The sequence below is a fragment of the Gekko japonicus genome, unplaced genomic scaffold, assembly GCF_001447785.1.
Source record: "Gekko japonicus isolate JY-2015 unplaced genomic scaffold, Gekko_japonicus_V1.1 scaffold12, whole genome shotgun sequence".
NCBI lineage: Eukaryota > Metazoa > Chordata > Lepidosauria > Squamata > Gekkonidae > Gekko > Gekko japonicus.
This window is the reverse complement of record NW_015161947.1, coordinates 1,977,719-1,998,322: the sequence shown is the minus strand read 5'-3', so window position 1 is coordinate 1,998,322 and position 20,604 is coordinate 1,977,719. Positions and strand designations below refer to the sequence as shown.

The 20,604-nt window shown below is 44.3% G+C and overlaps 1 protein-coding gene across 3 annotated transcripts in view; it reads right to left on the bottom strand.

Annotated features, from left to right (window-relative positions):
- Positions 1–6,337: 6,337 nt before the first annotated feature.
- The window catches only part of SLC41A3 (solute carrier family 41 member 3), a 78,720-nt gene continuing 64,453 nt past the window's right edge, over positions 6,338–20,604 (bottom strand). For all 3 annotated transcript variants that reach the window (XM_015429365.1, XM_015429366.1, XM_015429367.1), the window contains 4 exons: positions 20,415–20,494; positions 11,311–11,445; positions 9,749–9,897; positions 6,338–7,884 (listed from right to left, as the gene is read on the bottom strand). In XM_015429365.1, coding sequence (XP_015284851.1) covers positions 7,699–7,884; positions 9,749–9,897; positions 11,311–11,445; positions 20,415–20,494 — 550 coding nt within the window. In that variant the 3' untranslated portion in view covers positions 6,338–7,698. The remainder of the gene's footprint in view (positions 7,885–9,748; positions 9,898–11,310; positions 11,446–20,414; positions 20,495–20,604) is intronic.

The window sequence follows — 20,604 nt, the reverse complement described above, 5'->3', positions numbered from 1 at the left end:
CCATCCACTGACTTGCCCTTTAAACAAGGTCTGGCCCATATTTTTGCGCCAAGATATTTTACTGACCAAGGAGCATTACAATGAATAGTAGCTGCACAACAGCACAGCCAAGGCTTGGGTAGACTCCCCCCCCCCCAAATCTTCTCAAGGTAATTCCATATACAGAGTGAAACATGCACTGACAGTGGGTTTGACTGAGAAGAAAGCTCTTACCTGTTTCTCTACTAAAAAGGGGATGATTTCTTTTTAGGATTCCAGTAGTAGGGAACTGCTTAAGCCTTTCTTAGCATGTATGGACACCTGAAGACTGGTCTATAAAAGGAAGCAGGCTCTGCATCAGCTGTGTTAAAGACCCAGGAGTCTTTAAATGGCACTACTGGGGGCATGACATGCAGGGATATTTATTTGCTTCACTTTATCCCACCTTTCTCCCTGATGGGAACCCAAAGTGGCTTACATCCTCCTCCTCTCCTCCATTTGATCCTCACAATGATTCTGACGGGTAGGTTAGGCTGAGCATACGTGACTGGCTCAAGGTCACCCAGCAAGCTTCCATGGCAGAGTCAGTATTCCAGCCTCGCTCTCCCACATCCTAGGCTGGCACTCCCACCCCCACACCACACCGGCTCTCATCTTGAATGCAGAAGAATGTTGGGATTTTAAAAAACACAAACATTTAGTTTTGATTTGTGAATGCTGAGTTCACCCAAGCTTAGTACCTGATCAATAGCTATATTTAGAGTTGGGGAGGTATACTTCCTCAGATCCATTTGATTGTTGTGTTTCCCCTATCATTCTGCAGCACTTGCCCCAACTTGCTTCTGTAAATTGTCTCGGAGTACTTTCTAGCAATATATCTGCTTTTCCTATTATGAAGTGACCTTTTCATTCTACTTACATCAACTATACACATAGTATATCCTTGTCTTATGACTGATTTTGTCCAAGGTATTTGGACTACAGGTCACTCTTATGTTCAGTGCCATCTAATATCACAGGCAAGCGCTAGTTATAGTCACGCCTTTGACTTATGGTTTTTCTACACAGCTGTCAGGAGTTGCGGAGATTAGAAGCTCTACTGATCCATGTGGCCAGCCACTGAAACTGTGAAGTGAGCTAGCAGCAGGAGTTATAAATCCTAGACATGTTCCACCAATCAAAGCAGTTTATTGGACCATTGAAGGAAGCATATATGAAGCCCCCAGGAAGGATGAGACTCACTGTCTGGTCAGCAGTCTTCACTTTACTCCAAGTATACCAGTCATTTTTGCTGTATGCCTGATATACTGACTTTTGCTTCCTCTGTGACATTGGCTCCTGGCTTATGATTCATCATGGCTTCTATTCTTCAAATACTCTTGATCAGGGCTATTTTTGGGCAGGAACGCTGAATTGGCCACGCCCAGCAGGAACTCATTAGCATAATAAGACACACCCAACAGCAGAAACTCATTAGGATTGGCTACATTAGGGACCTAGCATGCAAAGGAGTTCCTGCTACAAAAAAAGCCCTGGGTTTTGACAACAAACAAGGTAAACAGAATAAGAAGCAAAAGGTGGGTGTGGCTGGATGACCACACTTCTGGCAACGTGAGGGTGTGGCCTAATATGATAATGAGTTGTGTTGTCAGGGGTGTGGCATAATATGCTAATGAGTTTATGCTTTTGGGTGTGGCCTATTATGTTAATGAGTTCCTCCTGGGCTTTTTCTACAAAAAAAGCCCTGCTCTTGATATGTGCACCTCCGTGTGACCACAGTTCCTGGCTTATAGTTCAATTTAGCTTCACTTTCTGATTTTATCACTTTTGACCTTGGACAGCCCTTGACCCGGACTCCCAGTCCTAGGCTCTCCTTAGCTATCACCCATGATTTTTGGCTCTGACAACTGCCATTATGGTCCCCCCCCCCCAAATAGAGCCAGGGTTCAAAACATAAGTGGCAAACCAACACAACTTTTGGAAAGAATGGTTTCCTCATCTCAAACTAATAATCTGCCCAAATTTGATTGGTACTTATTATTATAATCCCTTCCATGGAGATAGATCAAGATAGGTAGCTGTGTTTGTCTGTCTGTAGCAGTAGAAAAGAGTAAGAGTCCAGTAGCACCTTAAAGACTAACAAAATTTGTGGCAGGGTATGAGCTTTCGTGAGCCACCGCTCACTTCTTTAGATGTAGCTGTATCTGAAGAAGTGAGCAGTGACTCACAAAAGCTCATACCATACCACAAATTTTGTTAGTCTTTAAGGTGCTACTGGACTCTTACTCTTTTCTACTATTATAATCCCATTTCATTAAGGGGAAGCAAAAGTTATATTAGTGCACTTCCCAAAGAATCCTAGTTGTTAAGTATAAATTATCTGAAAACTTATGTCAGAGACACAAAAGAAAACTCTCAAAGCAGTAATTTTTTAACATTTTATTTTGTGGTGTGTGTTTTTATAAACCATGAAACTACCATCATCTTGAAAACCATAAAACAAAAAAGAGACTAAAAATTCTGTCAAACTAGGCACAGTCTCTGTGGGCAACAGTCTCTCTCTACCTTCGGGTCTCCCTGGATTTCATCTTAAGAGGCTCCCTGAAGAAGCGTAAGTGCATTGGGATCGAAGAGCTCTGTGTTAAGGTGGGTGGTTTAGGAATACCAAAGGTGGGCACAGAAGGCTGAGTGTAGGCAGGTTTGCTTTTCCCAGCACAGAGCTCTTTAGGACACTGAACCCCTTCTCTAGGTGAGCCTTCCAGTCACCTTTGATGCAAAATGGAATATGCTGCATGAAACTGATAGCTGGAGTTCTCAAGGAAGCATTCGAGTTCATAGTTGGGTCATAATCTACAGGTGTTTCGAGCAAAAATGTGTGTATAATCTGTTAATGACTTCAAGTGTGACCTTGACATGGAGAATAGGTCAGGGGGAGGATGCTAGAAAGCTCAACAGCCTTTTTTTAAAAAAAATGCTGGTACTTCTACTTCTCAGTACCCATCTTTAATTGAGCTTTGGTCTTTCACCACCATTCAAGGAAACATGCAGGTGCTCAACACAGAGGTGGGTTCCATACCTCCCTGGGGTGCACACACAGTCAGTTCTATTTTGGACAGGACACAATGTGGAGAAACAAAAATCACAAAACACTTGCCGTCCGGTGTCCTTTTCATCAGTCATGTTGCAGGTTGCTCTGCATCAAATGCAAACTTGGATATTTGAGAAATCAAGATTTAAACAAAAAATTCAAGATGCAGTGGACAGGTTAGGTTCTGCCTCAGCAACCCGTGGGAGGTGACAAAATGTTGGTGAAGGGGAGATTTGAAAGCAGCCATTAGTTCAGTTGAGGGAGAGGGAGACTGGCTGAGTGAAGCATGTGACAGAACATCACGTTACTGCTGACCAGAAAAAGGGGGTGCATTTTTTCCTCTTGGTATTTTGCGGTTTGGGTATATTGGATCTGAATTTTATTTTTATTTTTTTGGATTTTCCAAGAAAACCCTGGATCCCAACACTGGTAAAATATTAGAATCCATGATTTTTCAGAAATCCCAATTTTTTTTTTGGGTGGGGGGGTTCAATACGCCTGAACCAAAAAATAGAGAGGAAAAAAAGCAATGGCAAAGCCACAAAAAACAGAGGTGGCTGAGAAGCGGCTCAGCTGGGGCTCTTTCGGGCGGTCCCTTTAAACCGGACTGTCCAAAGGAGCATGCAAAGCAGATGATCCTGCAGGGAGAACTCTCCCTATGGGCTCAGCTGGGAACCCTCGTTTAAATCAAACTGCCCAACAGAGCCCGCAAAGCAGCAAATCCTGTGGGGAAAGTTCTTTAAACCAGACTGCCCAAAAGAGCTTGCAAAGCAGCTGATCCTGCAGAGAGAGTTCTGGGGCTCTGTTGGGCAGCCCGGTTGCAAAGCAGTGGATTTTGCAGGGAGAACTCTTCCCACAAGCTCTGCTGGGCAGCCCCGTTTAAACTGGACTGCCCAACAAAGCCTGCAAAGCAACAGTTCCTTCAGGGAGAACTCTTCTCGCAGGCTCAGCTGGGGCTGTCTTCCGCAGTTCAGTTGAACAGCCCAGAACAGCCCCAGCTGAGCCAGCAAAGAGAGTGCCCCCCCTGCAGTTTTGCAGGCTGTCTTCTGCAGTCTCTTTAAATACCCCCCCATTTAAAGGGACTGCAGAAGAAAACCCCAAAACAGCTGAGCAGCAGGAGCAATCTGCTCCAGCCCCTCAACTGTTGTTTCGGTTTGCAGGTAATTCCCAAATACCTCTGGGATATTTTCAGGAATGTTTTCCAGTTCTCTCAAAAAATTCTGGGTACATTTGGGATGCTGAAATATACCCCCAAAATACCAATAAGGTGTTTTTGGGTATATTTTTGGTTTGGGTAGACCCAAATCCACACTCCTATGCCTGAATAAGAAAATAGTTCAAACGTTCAGCTGAAAAGTAGCTTTGTAATTTCTACCTGATTCACTCCAATGTTATGTACAAACCATAAATAAAAGCTAACTCCTTGTTTGTTTTTTTAATCCTGTGGGCTGGATGTGCATGGTCTCAGGGAAAGAAGCACACAGACACACACATTAAGATCTCAGCTTGTGTGTGTGTGTGTGTGTATGTATGTATGTGTATGTGTGTGTGTGTATATATATATATATGAATGAATGAATGAAGCGTGGTAGTGTGTGAAAGCAGCAGTGACTGAGTGAGGGGTGATTATTAAAGGGGACTGGGTTATCCTGTCTGATGGTATCTCTGTGAATGGGAGAGAGGGAACCTTGTGTATGGATGGTTCAGAGCAGTCTACATATTTTAAAAGAGGCAAGACAGGTGGCAAATTGTGACTGCCTGACCTACCTGTGACCCTGAACCCGTGGAACTGAAGTTGTGTAGGCTGGTAGGGACTCTAAGTAAAAGGGGCATCACATAAGGTGGTGGAATACTAACCCCAAATTGTAAAGTGGCCTTGGTAAAGTAGAGAACACCTGTAGCTGTGTGTGGGTGAGAAAAAGGCTTTGTTTACGGCCAGAACCCTCCTGAGGAAACCTTTTGGTATAACCTCCACGGTCATCTAGTCTAACCCCCTGCCCTATGCAGGAAATTCACAAATACCTCCCCCTCCACACCCTCAGTGACTACTGTTCCACCCCCAGAAGATGACAAAAAACCTCCAGGACTGCTTCCTGACCCCAAAGTGGCCATCAGCATTTCCCTGGGCGTGTAAAAAAGGGCCACAAGAACTAAGCACTGAGGCAACCCTTCTTGCCCTCCCTCTCATGATCTGCCTAAGTTCACAGAATCAGCATTGCTGTCAGATGGCCATCCAGCCTCTGTTTGAAAACCTCCAAAGAAGAAGAGCCCACCAATTCCCGAGGAAGCCTGTTCCACTGAGGAACTGCTCTGTCAGGAAGTTCTTCCTAATGTTTAGCCAAAATCGCTTCTGATTTAATTTCAACCCGTTGGTTCTGGTCCAACCTTCTGGGGTAACAGAAAACAACTCCACACTATCCTCTAGTAGACAGCCCTTCAAGTACTTGAAGATGGCTATCGTATCACCTCTCAGTCATCTCCTCACCAGTCTAAACATACCCAGCTCCTTCAACCTTTCCTCAGAGGACTTGGTCTCCAGACCCCTGACGATCTTCGTTTCCCTCCTCTGGACATGTTCCAGTTTGCCTTAACCTTTCAATTATTTCCTTGAAATCTTTGGAAGCTCTGCCTAAAGGTCTCCAACACTGAATCTCTGTATTATAAATGGACAATGTACTCTACCCAACTCAGCAGACTGAGGACAGGTAAAGTCCTTCTTTGCTCATTCCTTTTATCTTAAAACTCTCCTTTCCACTCCTCTTTCTGTCTCCCCTCTCTCCTTCCCGTGGTAATTTTCTAGCACATAATCCCCTCTCAGCTGGAGGTTTTGCTCTCTTTCTGTTTCTTCTCATTGTATCTGAAGAACTGTGCATGAACACGAAAGCTTATACCTTGAATAGGGTAGCCAGGTCCAATTGTCCTAGCGGTGGGGGGTGGGGAGGAAGCCATCTGGGAGTGATGTCATCATGCTGGGGATGTTGTGCATCGACTCTCTAGCATTTTGGCCAAAACTCTATGGTTACCAGGAACAAGGTACCATAGAGTTTTGGGCCAAAATGCTAGAGTGTTGACCAATGCGCCCTCTAAGCTGTGGAGTCTAGTGAGCAAAAATCCCACTTTGTGAGCTACTGGCATTAAAGTTGTGAGCGAGCGATTTGGCTACTGTATAACTTAGTTTGCTCTGGAGCCATCCTTCCTGAGCTAAGACAAAAATGTGTGAGCCAATGGCTAAAAAACTGTCAGCTAACTCATACCAACTCAGCTTAGAGGGAACACTGGTGTTGACGGGTGATGTCCCTGGCATGATCACGTCACTTCTGTGTGACATCATCGTGCAACAGGCCTCTTATGGGGTGGGCATCCCTCACTGGCCAGCTGTGGATTGGAGCCCTGAATATCGGGGGTTCCCCTGGTTGGACTGGGGGCATCTGGCAACCCTAATCTTGAATAAAACTTTGTTGGTCTTAAATGTGCCACTGGACCCAAACTTTGTTCTGTTTCCTCTCATGTAACTCTTCATATGTATATCCTTCTGAACACAACACTTTCTATGTTCTTAAGCTTTTCAATTCCTGTACCCCTATATTCACCTCAATAAACTCTAAACCTTGGATTGGAAAAGATCTGATTATTTCATGGTTACTGGTAGTCTATCAGAGGCACCTTGGAGCTTGTATGCACACTATCCAGGTGACAATCCCTAAATCACATGTTTAGCTCCCCCAACTGGCAAGTCTGTCAGTTTTCCAAACTAGTCAGGCTGTGGAAATGGGAAGAAGTTTCCCCTGACACTGAGCTTAATTCCTCCAAATTGGTTGTGATTCTGGGCGAGTGTCCTGAACCCAAGTTAGAGAGTCCACACACATGTCTAAGAATACACATGAAAAGGAGCACATGTGGTAACAGAAGGCAGTGAGGCGTTTTTTGGCCATCTACAAGGAAACACCAGAGAGGTGCAGCATGAATTCTAGGGGTTCTCCTGAAGAAGTATGAAGGAGGATACAGTCTGTCTTTTGTATTGCTCACTGGAGAATGGAAACATGCCATGTACAGAAAGTAGCAGAAACAGCTGCACATTTCTGTTTACAAAGTGAACATGGCAAGTCTCATGTTAGCAGGATCCACTGACTTTAAAGATGAACTGAGTCAGAAATGTTTGATCTGCAAATACCACCTGATGTACTACAGCTAGTGGACACCTTATACGGGGATGAAAATAGATTCAAGCAAGCCATTTACTGGTCCTCCAAGGATCTGCCCAATTTGTAACATCCTCATCTAGGATATTACCTAAGACACACTGAGAGCAGTGGATGGCCTCCCATTAATGTCTATTTCAGACCAAGGCCTATCTGACCACGCCCCTACAGTAATGCTGCTTAACCAGATGGTGCCGGCTTAAGCAGAGCTTCACAAACTTTTCATTATTAGACATGGTCACAGTCCACATAGATGCTACTTCATTGGTATCACTTCATTGGTATTTTTCATACAACACAGCTATGCAATGCTGAGGTCAAAGGGGATGGATATCCAATATCCTCAATACCCTGTTGGACCATGTTAAAAGCACCATAGTGAAAGTCTCACTTGTCACAGTGGTGGGCAGGGCAATATCATAGAAGTCCTCTTTAGTTTCCCAGGGGCATCTGTGGCGCACTGATCACCCAAACCAAGAGGAAGCAAAGTGCTAGCAATCCAGTGCCTAGGAGGTCTCCCAGGGCAGTGAGGTAGGGGATGGAGAAGTTATCAGGATCTAGTCCCTTTCGCCACATCAGCCGCACGATCAGGTCAGCCATGTAGAGCAGGATTCCCACCTTCAACCAAAAACAACAGAGACATCAGTCATCCAGGTGCTACTAGCAACGCACATCAGCCGTGCTATCTTTTGCTAGAAATGCCTTCCTCTGAGCCAGGTCAGCTGCAGCACTGGACTTCCTAACCACGGACAACAGGAGGACCTTAGCCATTTTCACACTAAATGCTTGCTCTAGATTATCTCTATCGCTACCCCACTCCCACCTGAAACGCTTTCAGCAGTTGCTTCCAGACTGGTAGATTTCCTCTTCTTCTTCTCCGTTGTTTCTAGGTTGTCGAACTAGACTTCCCTTTGCACGCTGGATCTGGGGAAGGACAGCATTTCTGCTACCTCAACACTTTCGTCACCGGAGGCGGCAGCGTGCTCCCCACCCCCTGCCTTTGCACACGCTGTACTGACAAAGTGGGCTAATGTGAGGTGATGTTCTCAGGGCAACAGAGGGTCACCTTTTCTAGAACTGAGGCTGCACATTGAATCATCTCAGCCCCCCCCCCTAAAAATACAAACAAATCTGTATAGGCTTACTAGGACCCCTATTAAAACGACAGGGGGAGGCGAACTCTCTCATTCACCTACTATCCCGTCTCAACATCCATGCCCCTGTTCCCCAGCTATAGTAAAGTCCCTGCGCCCCCCCCCCCGGTCTGAAATTCAGGATTCTAGTAGCTGAGATCCTGTCTTACCCCACACATCCTTCCAGCCATTTCGGCAGTTCCTGGTTCCCCAGATAATCAAGAACTGTGTTTGTAAGTGATTGAATGGGATAGACAACCCTCCCCTCCCCTCCTGCTTTGTGACTAATCTCCCTTTGTCTGATCAGCTGGGAGTTGTCCATAAGCAGTAAGCAAATTAAAACGAGAAAAGGAAACTTCATACCTAAGCATACCATTATATTGTAAGACTCCACCCCACCCCACCCCACAAAAAACTCAGTTTGGACACCTGCTACTGCAGAATATTGATCTATCAAAAGGGCAGCTTCCAGACTGCAGCCCTGATCTGGATTTCCCCCACCTTCACGGCACCTCTGATGATAGCGTGATTGCTCCACACCGCCTGTTTTTATGTGGAACCTCCTCATGTTTGTGTTGTACTTTCATTTTCAGACTGTTCCGTTTTCAGTGTTTTCGGGGCGGGGTTTTGCACTTGTGATGATGCGATTAAATGCCTACACTAATCTCCAATGGCTTACGCAGTTACTGCCCCCAAAGCCCACCAGCCCTCCTTCCTCTGTACCTTGTCTACCTGTCTGTGCTTTTGATTGGTTAGCTGCTTTCTCATGTTAGACTGGTTGCTTTGACTGGTTGTGCTGCCCTTCCTTCCTTTTTTGAATTATGAACAGTAGCTAAAGAATTCAGCATAGCTATGATTATGGCTGATTGCAGGGCTAAGAGAATATTGCTTTGGAAGGTTATTGTTGAGGTTCTTCAAAGCAACTTTACACTATTCCTGTTTTGTTCATCAGTAAAGAATTTTGGGGTTTTAATGCTCCATTCATTATTACTGAGCGATTTTGTTTGCAGAAAGTATGTGTGTGGGGGGACCACACACTATAAAATCAGCTCTTTTGGCCAGCGGAGATCAGTGCAGTCTCAGCTCACCTGCCCCGGGCTCATCAGGCTGCGGCTCTCTCACCACTGTAGCCTTTGCTTGCCTATCTGCAAGGGGCTCATCGGGCTGCTGGCTCCCTCGTTGCTGCCTCAGCTTGCCCTCCTGCACCACACACAGAATTTACCTGCACGCCTTTCTTAAGCAAATGCATTTGGCGTGACATCAACACATCCAAAGCTCAGTGGGCTGACCTATTTCGGAACACACTGAAGAAGATCCCAATTTCATTCCAAAGTATTGTTCTTAGTTACCTGCAGGAGAGCAGCTACTAGGTAAAACGACACGAAACTCAAGGTAAGAGAGATGTGGCCTCCCTGTAGGACATGAATGGTGTACAGGAACACCAGGTGCCCTGGGATCACCAACAGGATTAGCACACGAGCTGACTTGGAATTGACCCCTGCAGAGGATAAATATCAATTTAAGTAACAGCTATACTCGGAATAAGTTAAGACTTTTCCTGTAACAGTGTTATACATATTGGAGTGATTATGTGCTCAACGATGTGTGCGGCTCAGATAGCTGCCAACTGATCTCTAAAGACATCATGAAATACTTCAAAAAGGATCCATCACTGCAATACAACGTGATGCTTCCGTGTGAATGCTCTTTTATGTGACTTCCCACAATGTCCATCGTCACTTGGTAAGTTGTTCCTCCATGGCTGACCAGCGCAAGGATTGGGAGATTTTCTCTGTATCACATTAATACACTTGATATAATGGGAGAGGGGAAGGAGAGGTCAATTGTATTTTCTAAGTACCATAGGAGAGCATTTACCGCAATCATAACAAATGCACTCCTGCGACTTCTCTAACATTCCTAAGGGTTTAAAATATGAACTTGTTTAGATTAATGATCACAGGTCCCATAAAACAGTTGTGGCAGGATCCTGATTGAATTGCGAAAGCAGATTTAACTGGAATTTAAAATCATACCTAGTATTTTGCAAACATCTAGCTCAGTCATGAGTTTGTACATTTACAGATGCATTGTGTTCCCTCCTTACTCTGTCTTATACACGGTGGTCTGTAATTTCCCGAGCTGAATTCACCACTGCTGCACTAGCTAGGCTTTCCACTAGCTTCATGCAGTTTTTGTTAGCTAACATACTCTTATCAGTGGCTGCTCTCGGGGTATCAGCTTTCAAGCAAAAAGGGGGAAAAGTAAGACTTGCACTTTCACTTTTACAACACAAAAGCCGATAGAAGGACACTTGATTTGTAACTGTGTGGTTTAATGGATCAGTTGTGAGACTATACCACAAGTTCAGTGTCATAACAGAGAGCCTATTTCTAGCAGAAGAGAAAGGGGATTCTTAACCCTCCCCCCACTGTTTAATTCCTGTAGTGCATGCGTCTCAGCTGTTTCTCCCCCTCCCCATGTGATAAACACATACCCAGACTCTCTGCTGGGGCTTAATGACGGTGTGTTGGGGCGGGGGTGGGGTCAGTGGCATATAGTTGGTCAGTAAGGGATAAGCACCCCACCTCTACTCCTGTGCTCAAAATATGTTTCAGCTGTTTGGCAGTGACTTGAGTTTCTAAGTCAGGAACAGCTGTAGAATGTTTGGCTCCAGATGCACAAGTTAGGAGAACCGTTTTCCCTCATGGATTCAAAATGTTGCTGTTTTTTCAAAGCACTAATGAAAAATGCTCTGGTGCTACAGTTCTTTTCAATGAGTACAGGATAGCCTAATAGTGGAACATCCCCAAACTTCCCTTGTCATTGATTCTAACAAATAGAATCCAATGGGAAGTTCAGTCTCCCGTTTGGAGGGTGGATGGAAAGGACTTAAAAGCTAGTTTTGTACCTGAAGTGAAGAAGGTGGTACATGGATTGGGCCAGTGCTGTCTCATCTTGTACGGCAAGACACCAGGCATGCTCCAGAAGTGAAGAAATGTAGAAATGCGGCTGGCCTGGATAGCGACCAAATTGCCACCAACACCTGCAAAGCAGAATTATAGAACAGATTCTTAAAGCTTGGGTGATGACAATTACAATTCTTCTGTTGTCCAGAGCTCTCAAGAGAAATGGGGATGCCAGCATCCAGTCAGATATTTCCTGAGCATGATGATGGCTATGTGTATGTGTGGCCTCTGAGATAGTGATTTACATTAAAAAAAACAAAAACATAAGAGCCCTACTGGATCAGACCAATGATCCATCTACAGCAGCATCCTGTTTCACACAGTGACCAACCAGTTGCCGTGAAGGCCAACAAACAGGGCACAGAGGCCAAGGCCTTCCCCTGATGTTGCCTCCTAGCACTGATATTCACAGATTGGTTTTAGAAATTTGCATAGACCATATCGCCTTAACATCCAATCTCCTACCAATGTAGTACTGAGAGACAGGATATTGATGTTACAGAGCCATAAAAACAGTGTTTCATGCAGCTATCTGTGTTACAGGTAAATGTTTTGGGTCCAGATTCTGTCTGGGAAGCGCACAAGTCTACCTGGCCAAATTACAGTCATGTTCAAAACTTGCAGCACAGTGTCAATGGCAGCCTCAAGAGACAGGGAAGAGCTGCAGGAGTTGGAGAAGTACCAGGAAGGTGGATGGGAACTCAAAGGATTCTCTGTCTTCATGGAGGTTTTTTACATGCACACATAAACACACAAGTTATAGAAGCTGTCACTGACGAGGCCATCGAGTGTACTTCGTCAAGTACCCTTCATTCATGCCAGAATGAAGCTCTCCTCTCTTCGGCTTTTATTAATGTTCTTTTTAAACAGTTAATTGCTTTGAGAGCACTCTTGTTGGGAAAAAATGCAGGAGATTTACTACAGCTCCATGCTACAGTAACTTCTACAGGTTCCAGTCCTTGGCCGTTCCCAGCTGGCCTGGAGAAAATATCCTGTACCTTTAATAGAGGTTCAATGTGCAGAAATAAGCAACTGAAGCTTTTCATGGCACTGAGGTAAATAATTTTACCTGGGAAATAACTTCCCAATATGCCCTTGTTAAAGGGATAGGACTTTCTTCTTCTTCAGGGCGTCTGGCAACCCTAAAACACCCTCCATGCAAAACTGGTGCAAGTACACATAAGCGGCAGAGCTGGTTTCTCCATTGTTTCTCTGGATACAGATATGTAACCAAATACTTCTGGTAATATTTATTTATTTATTTATTTATTTATTTATTTATTTCATTTATTTCATTTATACCCCGCCCTCCCCGCATGCGGGCTCAGGGCGGCTTACACAGGCACAACAGTGCAATAAAATATAGCACATTAAAACAATGTAGGCACCCAAAGTGCAATAACACAGTTAGCCACTTAAAACACAATTCAATCTTACAGGATGCATAGGGTCATAATGTGTTCTCCCCTCCTTATTATCTGGATAGTCAGGTTATTAATACCATCAGTCGCAGAAATAACATGTTCCCAAAAGCACTGCAAGCAGAGGGGGTTACATCCTGCCTCTCCATGCAGCTGTGATGCCCTTGTGCGGTGCAAGCAGCCTCATTCTGACACAAGAGACTCTTCGGCAGCAGAACACACCTTGTACTGGAGGGACGTGCTGCTCTTAAGTGAACAAAAGGTCCAACCCATCACATGGAACTACCTGACTCGGAAACTACCTGCAGATGTGTGTGCAACACTGTATGTGCAGTGCTATTTAGGGGTGAGCCAAGGTACAAAAGGTATGTAAAACTGCACACCACTTCACCACAGATTCCAAAGTGCTTTGGAGTTAAGCATTTTTCATTTAGCTCCTCTGGACTCGGCCACCAAACATTCTGACTGGTCGTCAGCAAGCTTGCTCTTTGTGTGTTCTTATCTGAACCAACTCTAAGACTCTCGTCCTAATATACTATTTACCCCTGTGTGCTCCATGTACACCGAAAGGGAGACAGAAAAATCAGCGGCAGTACAAGGAACTGGCCTACTGTTGCTAGAGTTTCTCTCAATCTCCCTTCCCACAAGACCATCTCTTTTTGTACTGTAACTTCAGAGCATAAGAAAAGCCTCATAAAATGACTAACAGTAGCGATGACCTGGTGAGCTAATCCTTTTTAAAGTTTGGCAGACTCGTGAGATCTCCTTCCACCTTTGATATAACAAAGTAGCCATCCCATAATCCTTGGCAATAACTGCCCTTTTCTCCTGGAAGTATCTGGCCCCACCCCACCACTGCAAATCCAACAGCTGCTTTCAATTCTGCTTCTCAACAACAAACAAAACCAAAAAGACACTTTTATTTTCAACAGACTTTGAGGACAAGAACAGCAGGGCACAGTCACGTAGTTCTTCTGGAGGCTTTAGCTATTGCTTCAGCTGAGGGAGAATTAGCTCTACTAATGCAGGGCAATTATCAGACAAATATATTCTAAATTGATTCACTTTGGCTAAATGGAAGGAGAAACGATATTTCTCATTTAGCAGACTGATTAGTTCTGTGAGACCTCAGCATTTCATTACATACGTGTGTGTGGAAATGAAAGCAGGATTAGAACGTGCTAGACTATTAGTGTGGTGTGAAGATTAGTGTTGGACAAAAACCAAGGTGCCTCAGGTTCAAATCCCAGTACTGCCATGAAGCTCCCACTCTCTCTCAGTCTAAGCTACCTCACAGAGCTGTTGTCAGGATAAAATGGGGAGGGCAGAAACATGGATGCACTTGTGAGCCCTGGATGAAGGGCAGGAGAAAAATGCGGTTAGGTGTTCTCTCTGCCCTGCCTCACAGGTTTGCCAAAGACTTAGTCGCTTAGTTCTGCCATGGTGTTTTAGACAAACAGGAATAAAAATGTTAGTGAATTAGCATTCTGTCTTGCCAGGCGACAGAGTACTTGTGCTAATCTGTCCCTGAGCCAGTGGAGATTAGTCGATACAACGGTTGGAGTTGAATCAGAGAGACTGTGGTTCAAATCTCTACTCAGCCTATGAACCTCAAGCCTAACCTATCTTAAAGGGGGGCTGGGTGGATAAAACAGGATTATACAATCCTCACCATAGAGATAAGGTGAGATGCAACTGTAATGAGAGAGGAAGTCCTACAACTGATGGACAAATTAAAAACTGACAAATCACAAGGCCCAGATGGTATAAATCCAAGAGTTCTAAAAGAACCTCAAATGTGACCTTGTGGATCTCCTGACAAAAATATGCAATCTATCACTAAAATCTGCCTCCATTCATGAGGATTGAAAGGTAGCTAATGTAACCTCCATCTTTAAAAATGGTTCCAGAGGAGATCCAGGAAGTTACAAGCAGGTCAGTCTAACGTCAATAACGGGTAAATTGGAGGAATTTGTTATTAAAGATAGAATTAGTAGGCACCCTTGGTGAACAAAAGCTACTGAAGAAGAATCGGCATGAATTGTCTAACGCAAGATCTTGTCTAACTAACCTTTTAAAGTTCTTTGAGGGGATGAACAAACATGTGGATAAGGGGGACTCCCTAGATGTTGTTTACCTAAACTTCCAGAAAGCTTTTGATAAAGTTCCTCATCAAAGGCTTCTAAGTAGGCGGTTTCCGGTTTTGGCGTTCGCCTCTCCCGATCCTCTGGGAGAGGACTGCCAGAGCCCGCGGTAAGGAGGGGACGCAAGTGTTCATGCCATCCCTGGAACCTCTGTAGGAGGTTCCTAGCCATGGGGCGCAAGAAAGCCCTTCCTCCGGCTATCCTGCCGGCGAAGGGGGGCTTTTCCAATGCCCCGAAGGTCCTGCTGCGGAGCGTCCTGAATGGGAAGTAGAAGCGCACACCAGAGCAAGCGTTTGGTGGCTGAGCGATTTGCAAAGTAAAGCGGATCCAGCGTTGAAATGTGAGTTGGAGTTTAAGCAAGAAGCACCAAAAACTAAGCGGAAACTCACCTTTTAAAAGCGAGGGGGGGGACACTCTCCCCCATTAAGAAAAGAAACTAAGCAAACTTTGCATTTTAAGAAAAAAGGGTGGGTGGAACATCAAAGCAAGAGAGACTGAAAATAAAAGCAGTTAAGAACTTACTAAGCTGTGTCGGGAAAATCAGAGTCTGTGATAACTTTGAGAAATTGTAAACAATCTCAAACATGGCGCCCACGAGAAAGGACGAGAAAGACAAGTTAAACCAAAACTTCTTGCCGGAACTGCTGGCCCAGTGAGTCCTGCCCCTAGACAGGACACGACTACGAAGCTACAAAAGATGCTGACGGAAGCATTGCTACCCCTGCTGGAACAAGTAACAGCTTTGCACAGCAAATTCGACACACAGCAATTGCAATTGACTGAAATAGCCAAAAAAAACCCAACAGATAAAACTGAACAAGAAGTAAAAGAAATAGATACCAACACTAAAAAGCTCCAAAAACAACTGCAAGTGATGGAAAAAAAGAGACTGATGGAGGAGTCTCAACTTTTATAGCTACAAATGGAGAGAGCAAGCTATGTCTTAAGATTTCAAGGGGTTCCTGAAGAAAAATCTGAGAACCTGAAACAGACTATGTGTGATGCATTAGGACCCATGGCAGATATTAAAACGGACATTTTACAAAGCGAAATAGATATGATCTATACATCATATCCAGAATTTACAAGGAAGAATAATCTACCTGGGGAAGTGATGATAAGATTCTCTAGACGACAAGTGAGAGATCAAATTCTTAAAGTGACAAAAGGATCTACCTTGAAGATCAAACACAAAGAAATAAAAGTATTAAAGGACATTCCATTTGAAATAAGAAGAAAGAGGAGGAAGTACAGAGACTTGGTGACATTCTTATAAAAGAAAAACATCCCCTACAGATGGTTGGTACCCGAAGGTACAATCTTTAAATTTATGGATGGGAAAGAAAAAACTGACTCTGTTGAAAAGGCACGAGAATTTCTGCATCTACATAGTCATCCATCAGGAGAGGTTGAAGCAGAGAAAGAAGGCAGCACCAAAGGCAGCAAAGAAGAAGGAGAAGCAGCAACATCAGACGAGGATTCAGACTCTAAATTAGGGGCAGCTGCCCCGAAGACAAGCTATCGTTTGAGAAAGCCAAAATATAAAAAATAAGATGTTATCATACTCTGAATGCTCTTAAAATGTATTGTTATGAGTCTTATATTGCTCTTATTTAGAAGTCAGGTGTTTAAAATCAAATTATTAGCATAAAATGATTGTTAGATGACCACATTCAATGAAATTGAATTGAATTATGTGTTGTATGCTAAAATTGTTAAGCAGTTTGTATGATCACCATCTCTTGGGTTTTTAGTGGGTTTTCTTTACTTTCGCCTATAGTATGTAGTTCCCCGCCCTGTTTTTCGTTGTAGTTTTATAGTTTGTCGTTTTTAGAAAATGCAAATTAAAAAAATCCCCTACGGGGTGCTTAAAAAAAAGGCTCCTAAGTAAACTCAGCAGTCTTGGAATAAGAGGACAAGTTCTCTCATGGATTAAAAACTGGTTAATTAACAGAAAACAGAGAGTGAATATAAATGGGCAGTTTTCACAGTGAAAGGTGGTAAGCAGAGGGGGGTACGACAGGGCTCGAGGTCCAGTGCTTTTTAACTTGCTCATTAATTACTTGGGGTTGGGAGTAAGCAGTGAAGCTAAGTCTGTGGATGACACTAAGTTGTTCAGGGCAGTGAGAACCGGGGAGGACTGTGAGATGCTCCAGAGAGCTCTGTCGAGGCTGGGTGAGTGGGCATCAATATGAGAGGTTCAGTGTGGGCAAATACAAAGTAATGCACATTGGAGCCTTTAGCCAAAAATCCTAACTATAAATATATGTTGATAGGGTCCAAACTGGCAGTAACTGACCAGGAGAGAGGTCTTGGAGTCATGGTAGATTCTTAACTCTGCTTGAAAATGCCAGCTCAGTGTCTAACTACAATAAAAAAGCAAATGCTATGCTGGGGATTATTAGGAAGGGGACTGAAAACAAATCAGCCAGTATCTTAATGCCCCTGTATAAATCGGTGGTGTGGTCTCATTTGGAATATTGTGTACGGTTCTGTTCACCGTACCTCAAAAAAGATATTATAGCATTGGAAAAAAAGTGCAGAAAAGGGCAACTAAAATGATTAAAGGGATGAAATACCTCCCGTATGAAGACAGGTTAAAAAGGTTAGGGCTCCTTAGCTTGGAAAAATGATGACTGAGGTGTGACGTGATAGAGGTTAACAAAATTATGCATGGGATAGAGAAGGTAGAGGAAGAAGTACTCTTCTCCCTTTCTAACAATACAAGAACTCATGGGCACTCAATGAAATTAATGAGCAATAAGTTTAGAACAGATAAAAGCAAGCACTTCTTCACTCAAAGAGTAATTAACATGTGGAATTCACTGCTGCAGAAAGTGGTGGCAGCTATAAGCATAGACAGCTTCAAGGGAGGATTGGATAAACATATTGAGCAGAGGTCCATCAGTGGCTATTAGCCACAAGGTATAGATGGAAAAACTCTGTCTGGAGCAGTGATGTTCTGTATTCTTGGTGCTTGGGGGACCACAGTGGGAGGGCTTCTGGAGTTCTGGCCCTGCTAGTGGACCTCCTGATGGCACCTGGGTTTTGACCACTGTTTGACACAGATTGTTGGATTGGATGGGCCACTGCTCTGATCCAATATGGCTTCTCTTATGTTCTTAATTAAAAAAAAGAACACCAAAAAAACCCCTAGGAGAATTGCCGGGTAGGCATGGACCGTAGAGGAACATGCTATATAAAACTTTTCAGCATCATCTATTTAGACTACCCACCCAGATCATTTCTGGTTTCATGCTAATGAGCTGATCTGGCAGTATAGGAACTTCATAAGAAAATATGACCTGAAATGAGAGTATATTTTTATGAAGCATATGGCAACAGCCATTGCTGCCAGACTTTACAGTTTAGAAGAACCAAATGGAAAATACAGGTTTGCCAGTAACAAAGAGTACTTTGAAATTCCTGTCCACATGGCTGAAATATATAATTAAAAAGAAAATGCAGTGTGGTTTTTGTATGCGACTGCCAAGTGCCCAAACAAGACTGAGCATAACAGCAAGCAGCTGTACACAGAGGACGGCAAAAGGACAGCCCCGTTTCTTCCTTCCCAGCATCGGGGCACATGCAGGGAGCATGAAAAGCACCTGCAGTGTGGAAGGCCCATGTATACCTACTATAACCCCATCTCACACTATCATGCCAATTAGTGATGCTCAAGATCATGCAGGGCTGCTGGGGTAGGGGGACGACGACGACGACGACGACCAGGGGGTGGTACAAGCATGGGAGAATGGCAAGAAATCCACCGATCTCATTTTGCTTCCATACATTCTCCCAGCACACTGCTTATAATTTCAGGGTTTCGGCAACAGCTAAAAGCCTCACTAGGAATGGACAAATCCCTTTTAACCCTTTTCTAGATTTGAAATGATAGCAAGTATTCTCCTGCAGCCAGGGCTTTTTTTGTAGAAAAAGCCCAGGAGGAACTCATTAGCATAATAGGCCACACCCCTGACAGCACAGCTTATTGGCATATTAGGCCACACACCCATGTTACCAGAAGTGTGCTCATCCAGCCACACCCACCTTTTGCTTCTTATTCTGTTTACCTTCTTTGTTGTCCAAACCCAGGGCTTTTTTGTAGCAGGAACTCCTTTGCATGTTAGGCCACACACCCCTAATGTAGCCAATCCTAATGAGTTTCTGCTGTTGGGTGTGGCTTATTATGCTAATGAGTTCCTGCTGGGTGTGGCCAACTTGGGAGCCAGCCGGAACTCCGTTCCTGTGCGTTCCTGGCCAAAAATAGCCCTGCCTGCAGCAGTAGAAACTGGCTTGATTCCCCAGTTAAGCAAAGAGTTAAGTGAATGACTAAAGTAAAGGTAAAGGTTCCCTTGCTCGAAAGCTAGTCGAATCCGACTCTAGGGTTGCGGTGCTCATCTCCGTTTCAAAGCCGAAGAGCCAGCGCTGTCCGAAGACGTTTCCGTGGTCATGTGGCCGGCATGACTAAACACCAAGGCGCACGGAACGCTGTTACCTTCCCACCGAATGACTATGAATACCTAAAAAGGCTTCCCCCCCATTACAGATGGATGTGTTCTTTCCCTCATGTATCCCTCTCTCTCCATTAAAGACGGGGGGGGGGGGGGGGGGTTTTTTCCCCCAGCTGAATACAGTACAAAGTTTGAGTCCAGTAGGGCACCTTTAAGACCAACACATTTTAATTCTGGGTATAAGCGTTCGTGTGCACTTTGGTCTGTTGCTTCAAACCAACACAGCTACCCACCTGTATGGCTGTGGCCTGCCTGACAGATGTGGCGATGGGGGGGGGGGGAGAGGATCTTTTCCCTGAGGCCTGTAGAAGTCCTCCACAGTCTTGAGAGCATGACTAACTCGTATGACGTTAAGGAAGGAAGGCAAGAGGGAGGTATGGCGGGCAGGCATGGGCCTCCAGTTCCCTGAAGTGACTCTTTGTGCTGCCTGTGCGCGCACACACACACACACACACAGGTGGAAGGAGCGGCAGGAAGAAAACCAGCTTCTGTTGTGCCCTGGTGGAATCCTCTTTGTGAGAGTGCTGCCACTGAGCTTCAAATGGCCTGGGCCCTTCATGAATGATCAAGGTATTTTCTTTAAAACCAAATTTATTTAATCTTCAGATTTCATGGTGCACAGTGGCTTACTTTAAAATTCCTATACTGCAGTGACACGGTGAATAGATGCTCGTATTTCCAGCTCTCGGATAATTTAATCTTATTCTGGAAAGCAGTGCCTTGGGTGCAGATGAACTGGGATTCAAACTGTCACATATTCCTGTTTTCTCAGATTCAGAGTTGGGTAGATATTTTATATGGGTAGATACCTTATAAGAAAATCAGAGTTTCTTTTGCTTGTTGGCCTTAACACCAGGATTCTACTCCCATAAACATGACGGTGAAAAGAGGGCCATATTTACAACCTCATGGCCCCAACTTCCACACCCCTCTACTAAGATGCTTGTCAAAAGAAGAACCGACTTACCATTGATTACTGGAGTGAAAACAGCCATGCCTTCGAAGTTTGGCTTGGCCACCGTTTTGTTCAAGATGAGCCCCCCAATGCTACAATATAAAGTTACAAGACAAATCTATTAGTCGTCAGGCACAGGGGCGGATTAAATGACCAAAACCAATATCAGCAGTATTCTAAGTGGAGCTCCTGACTCTATAAA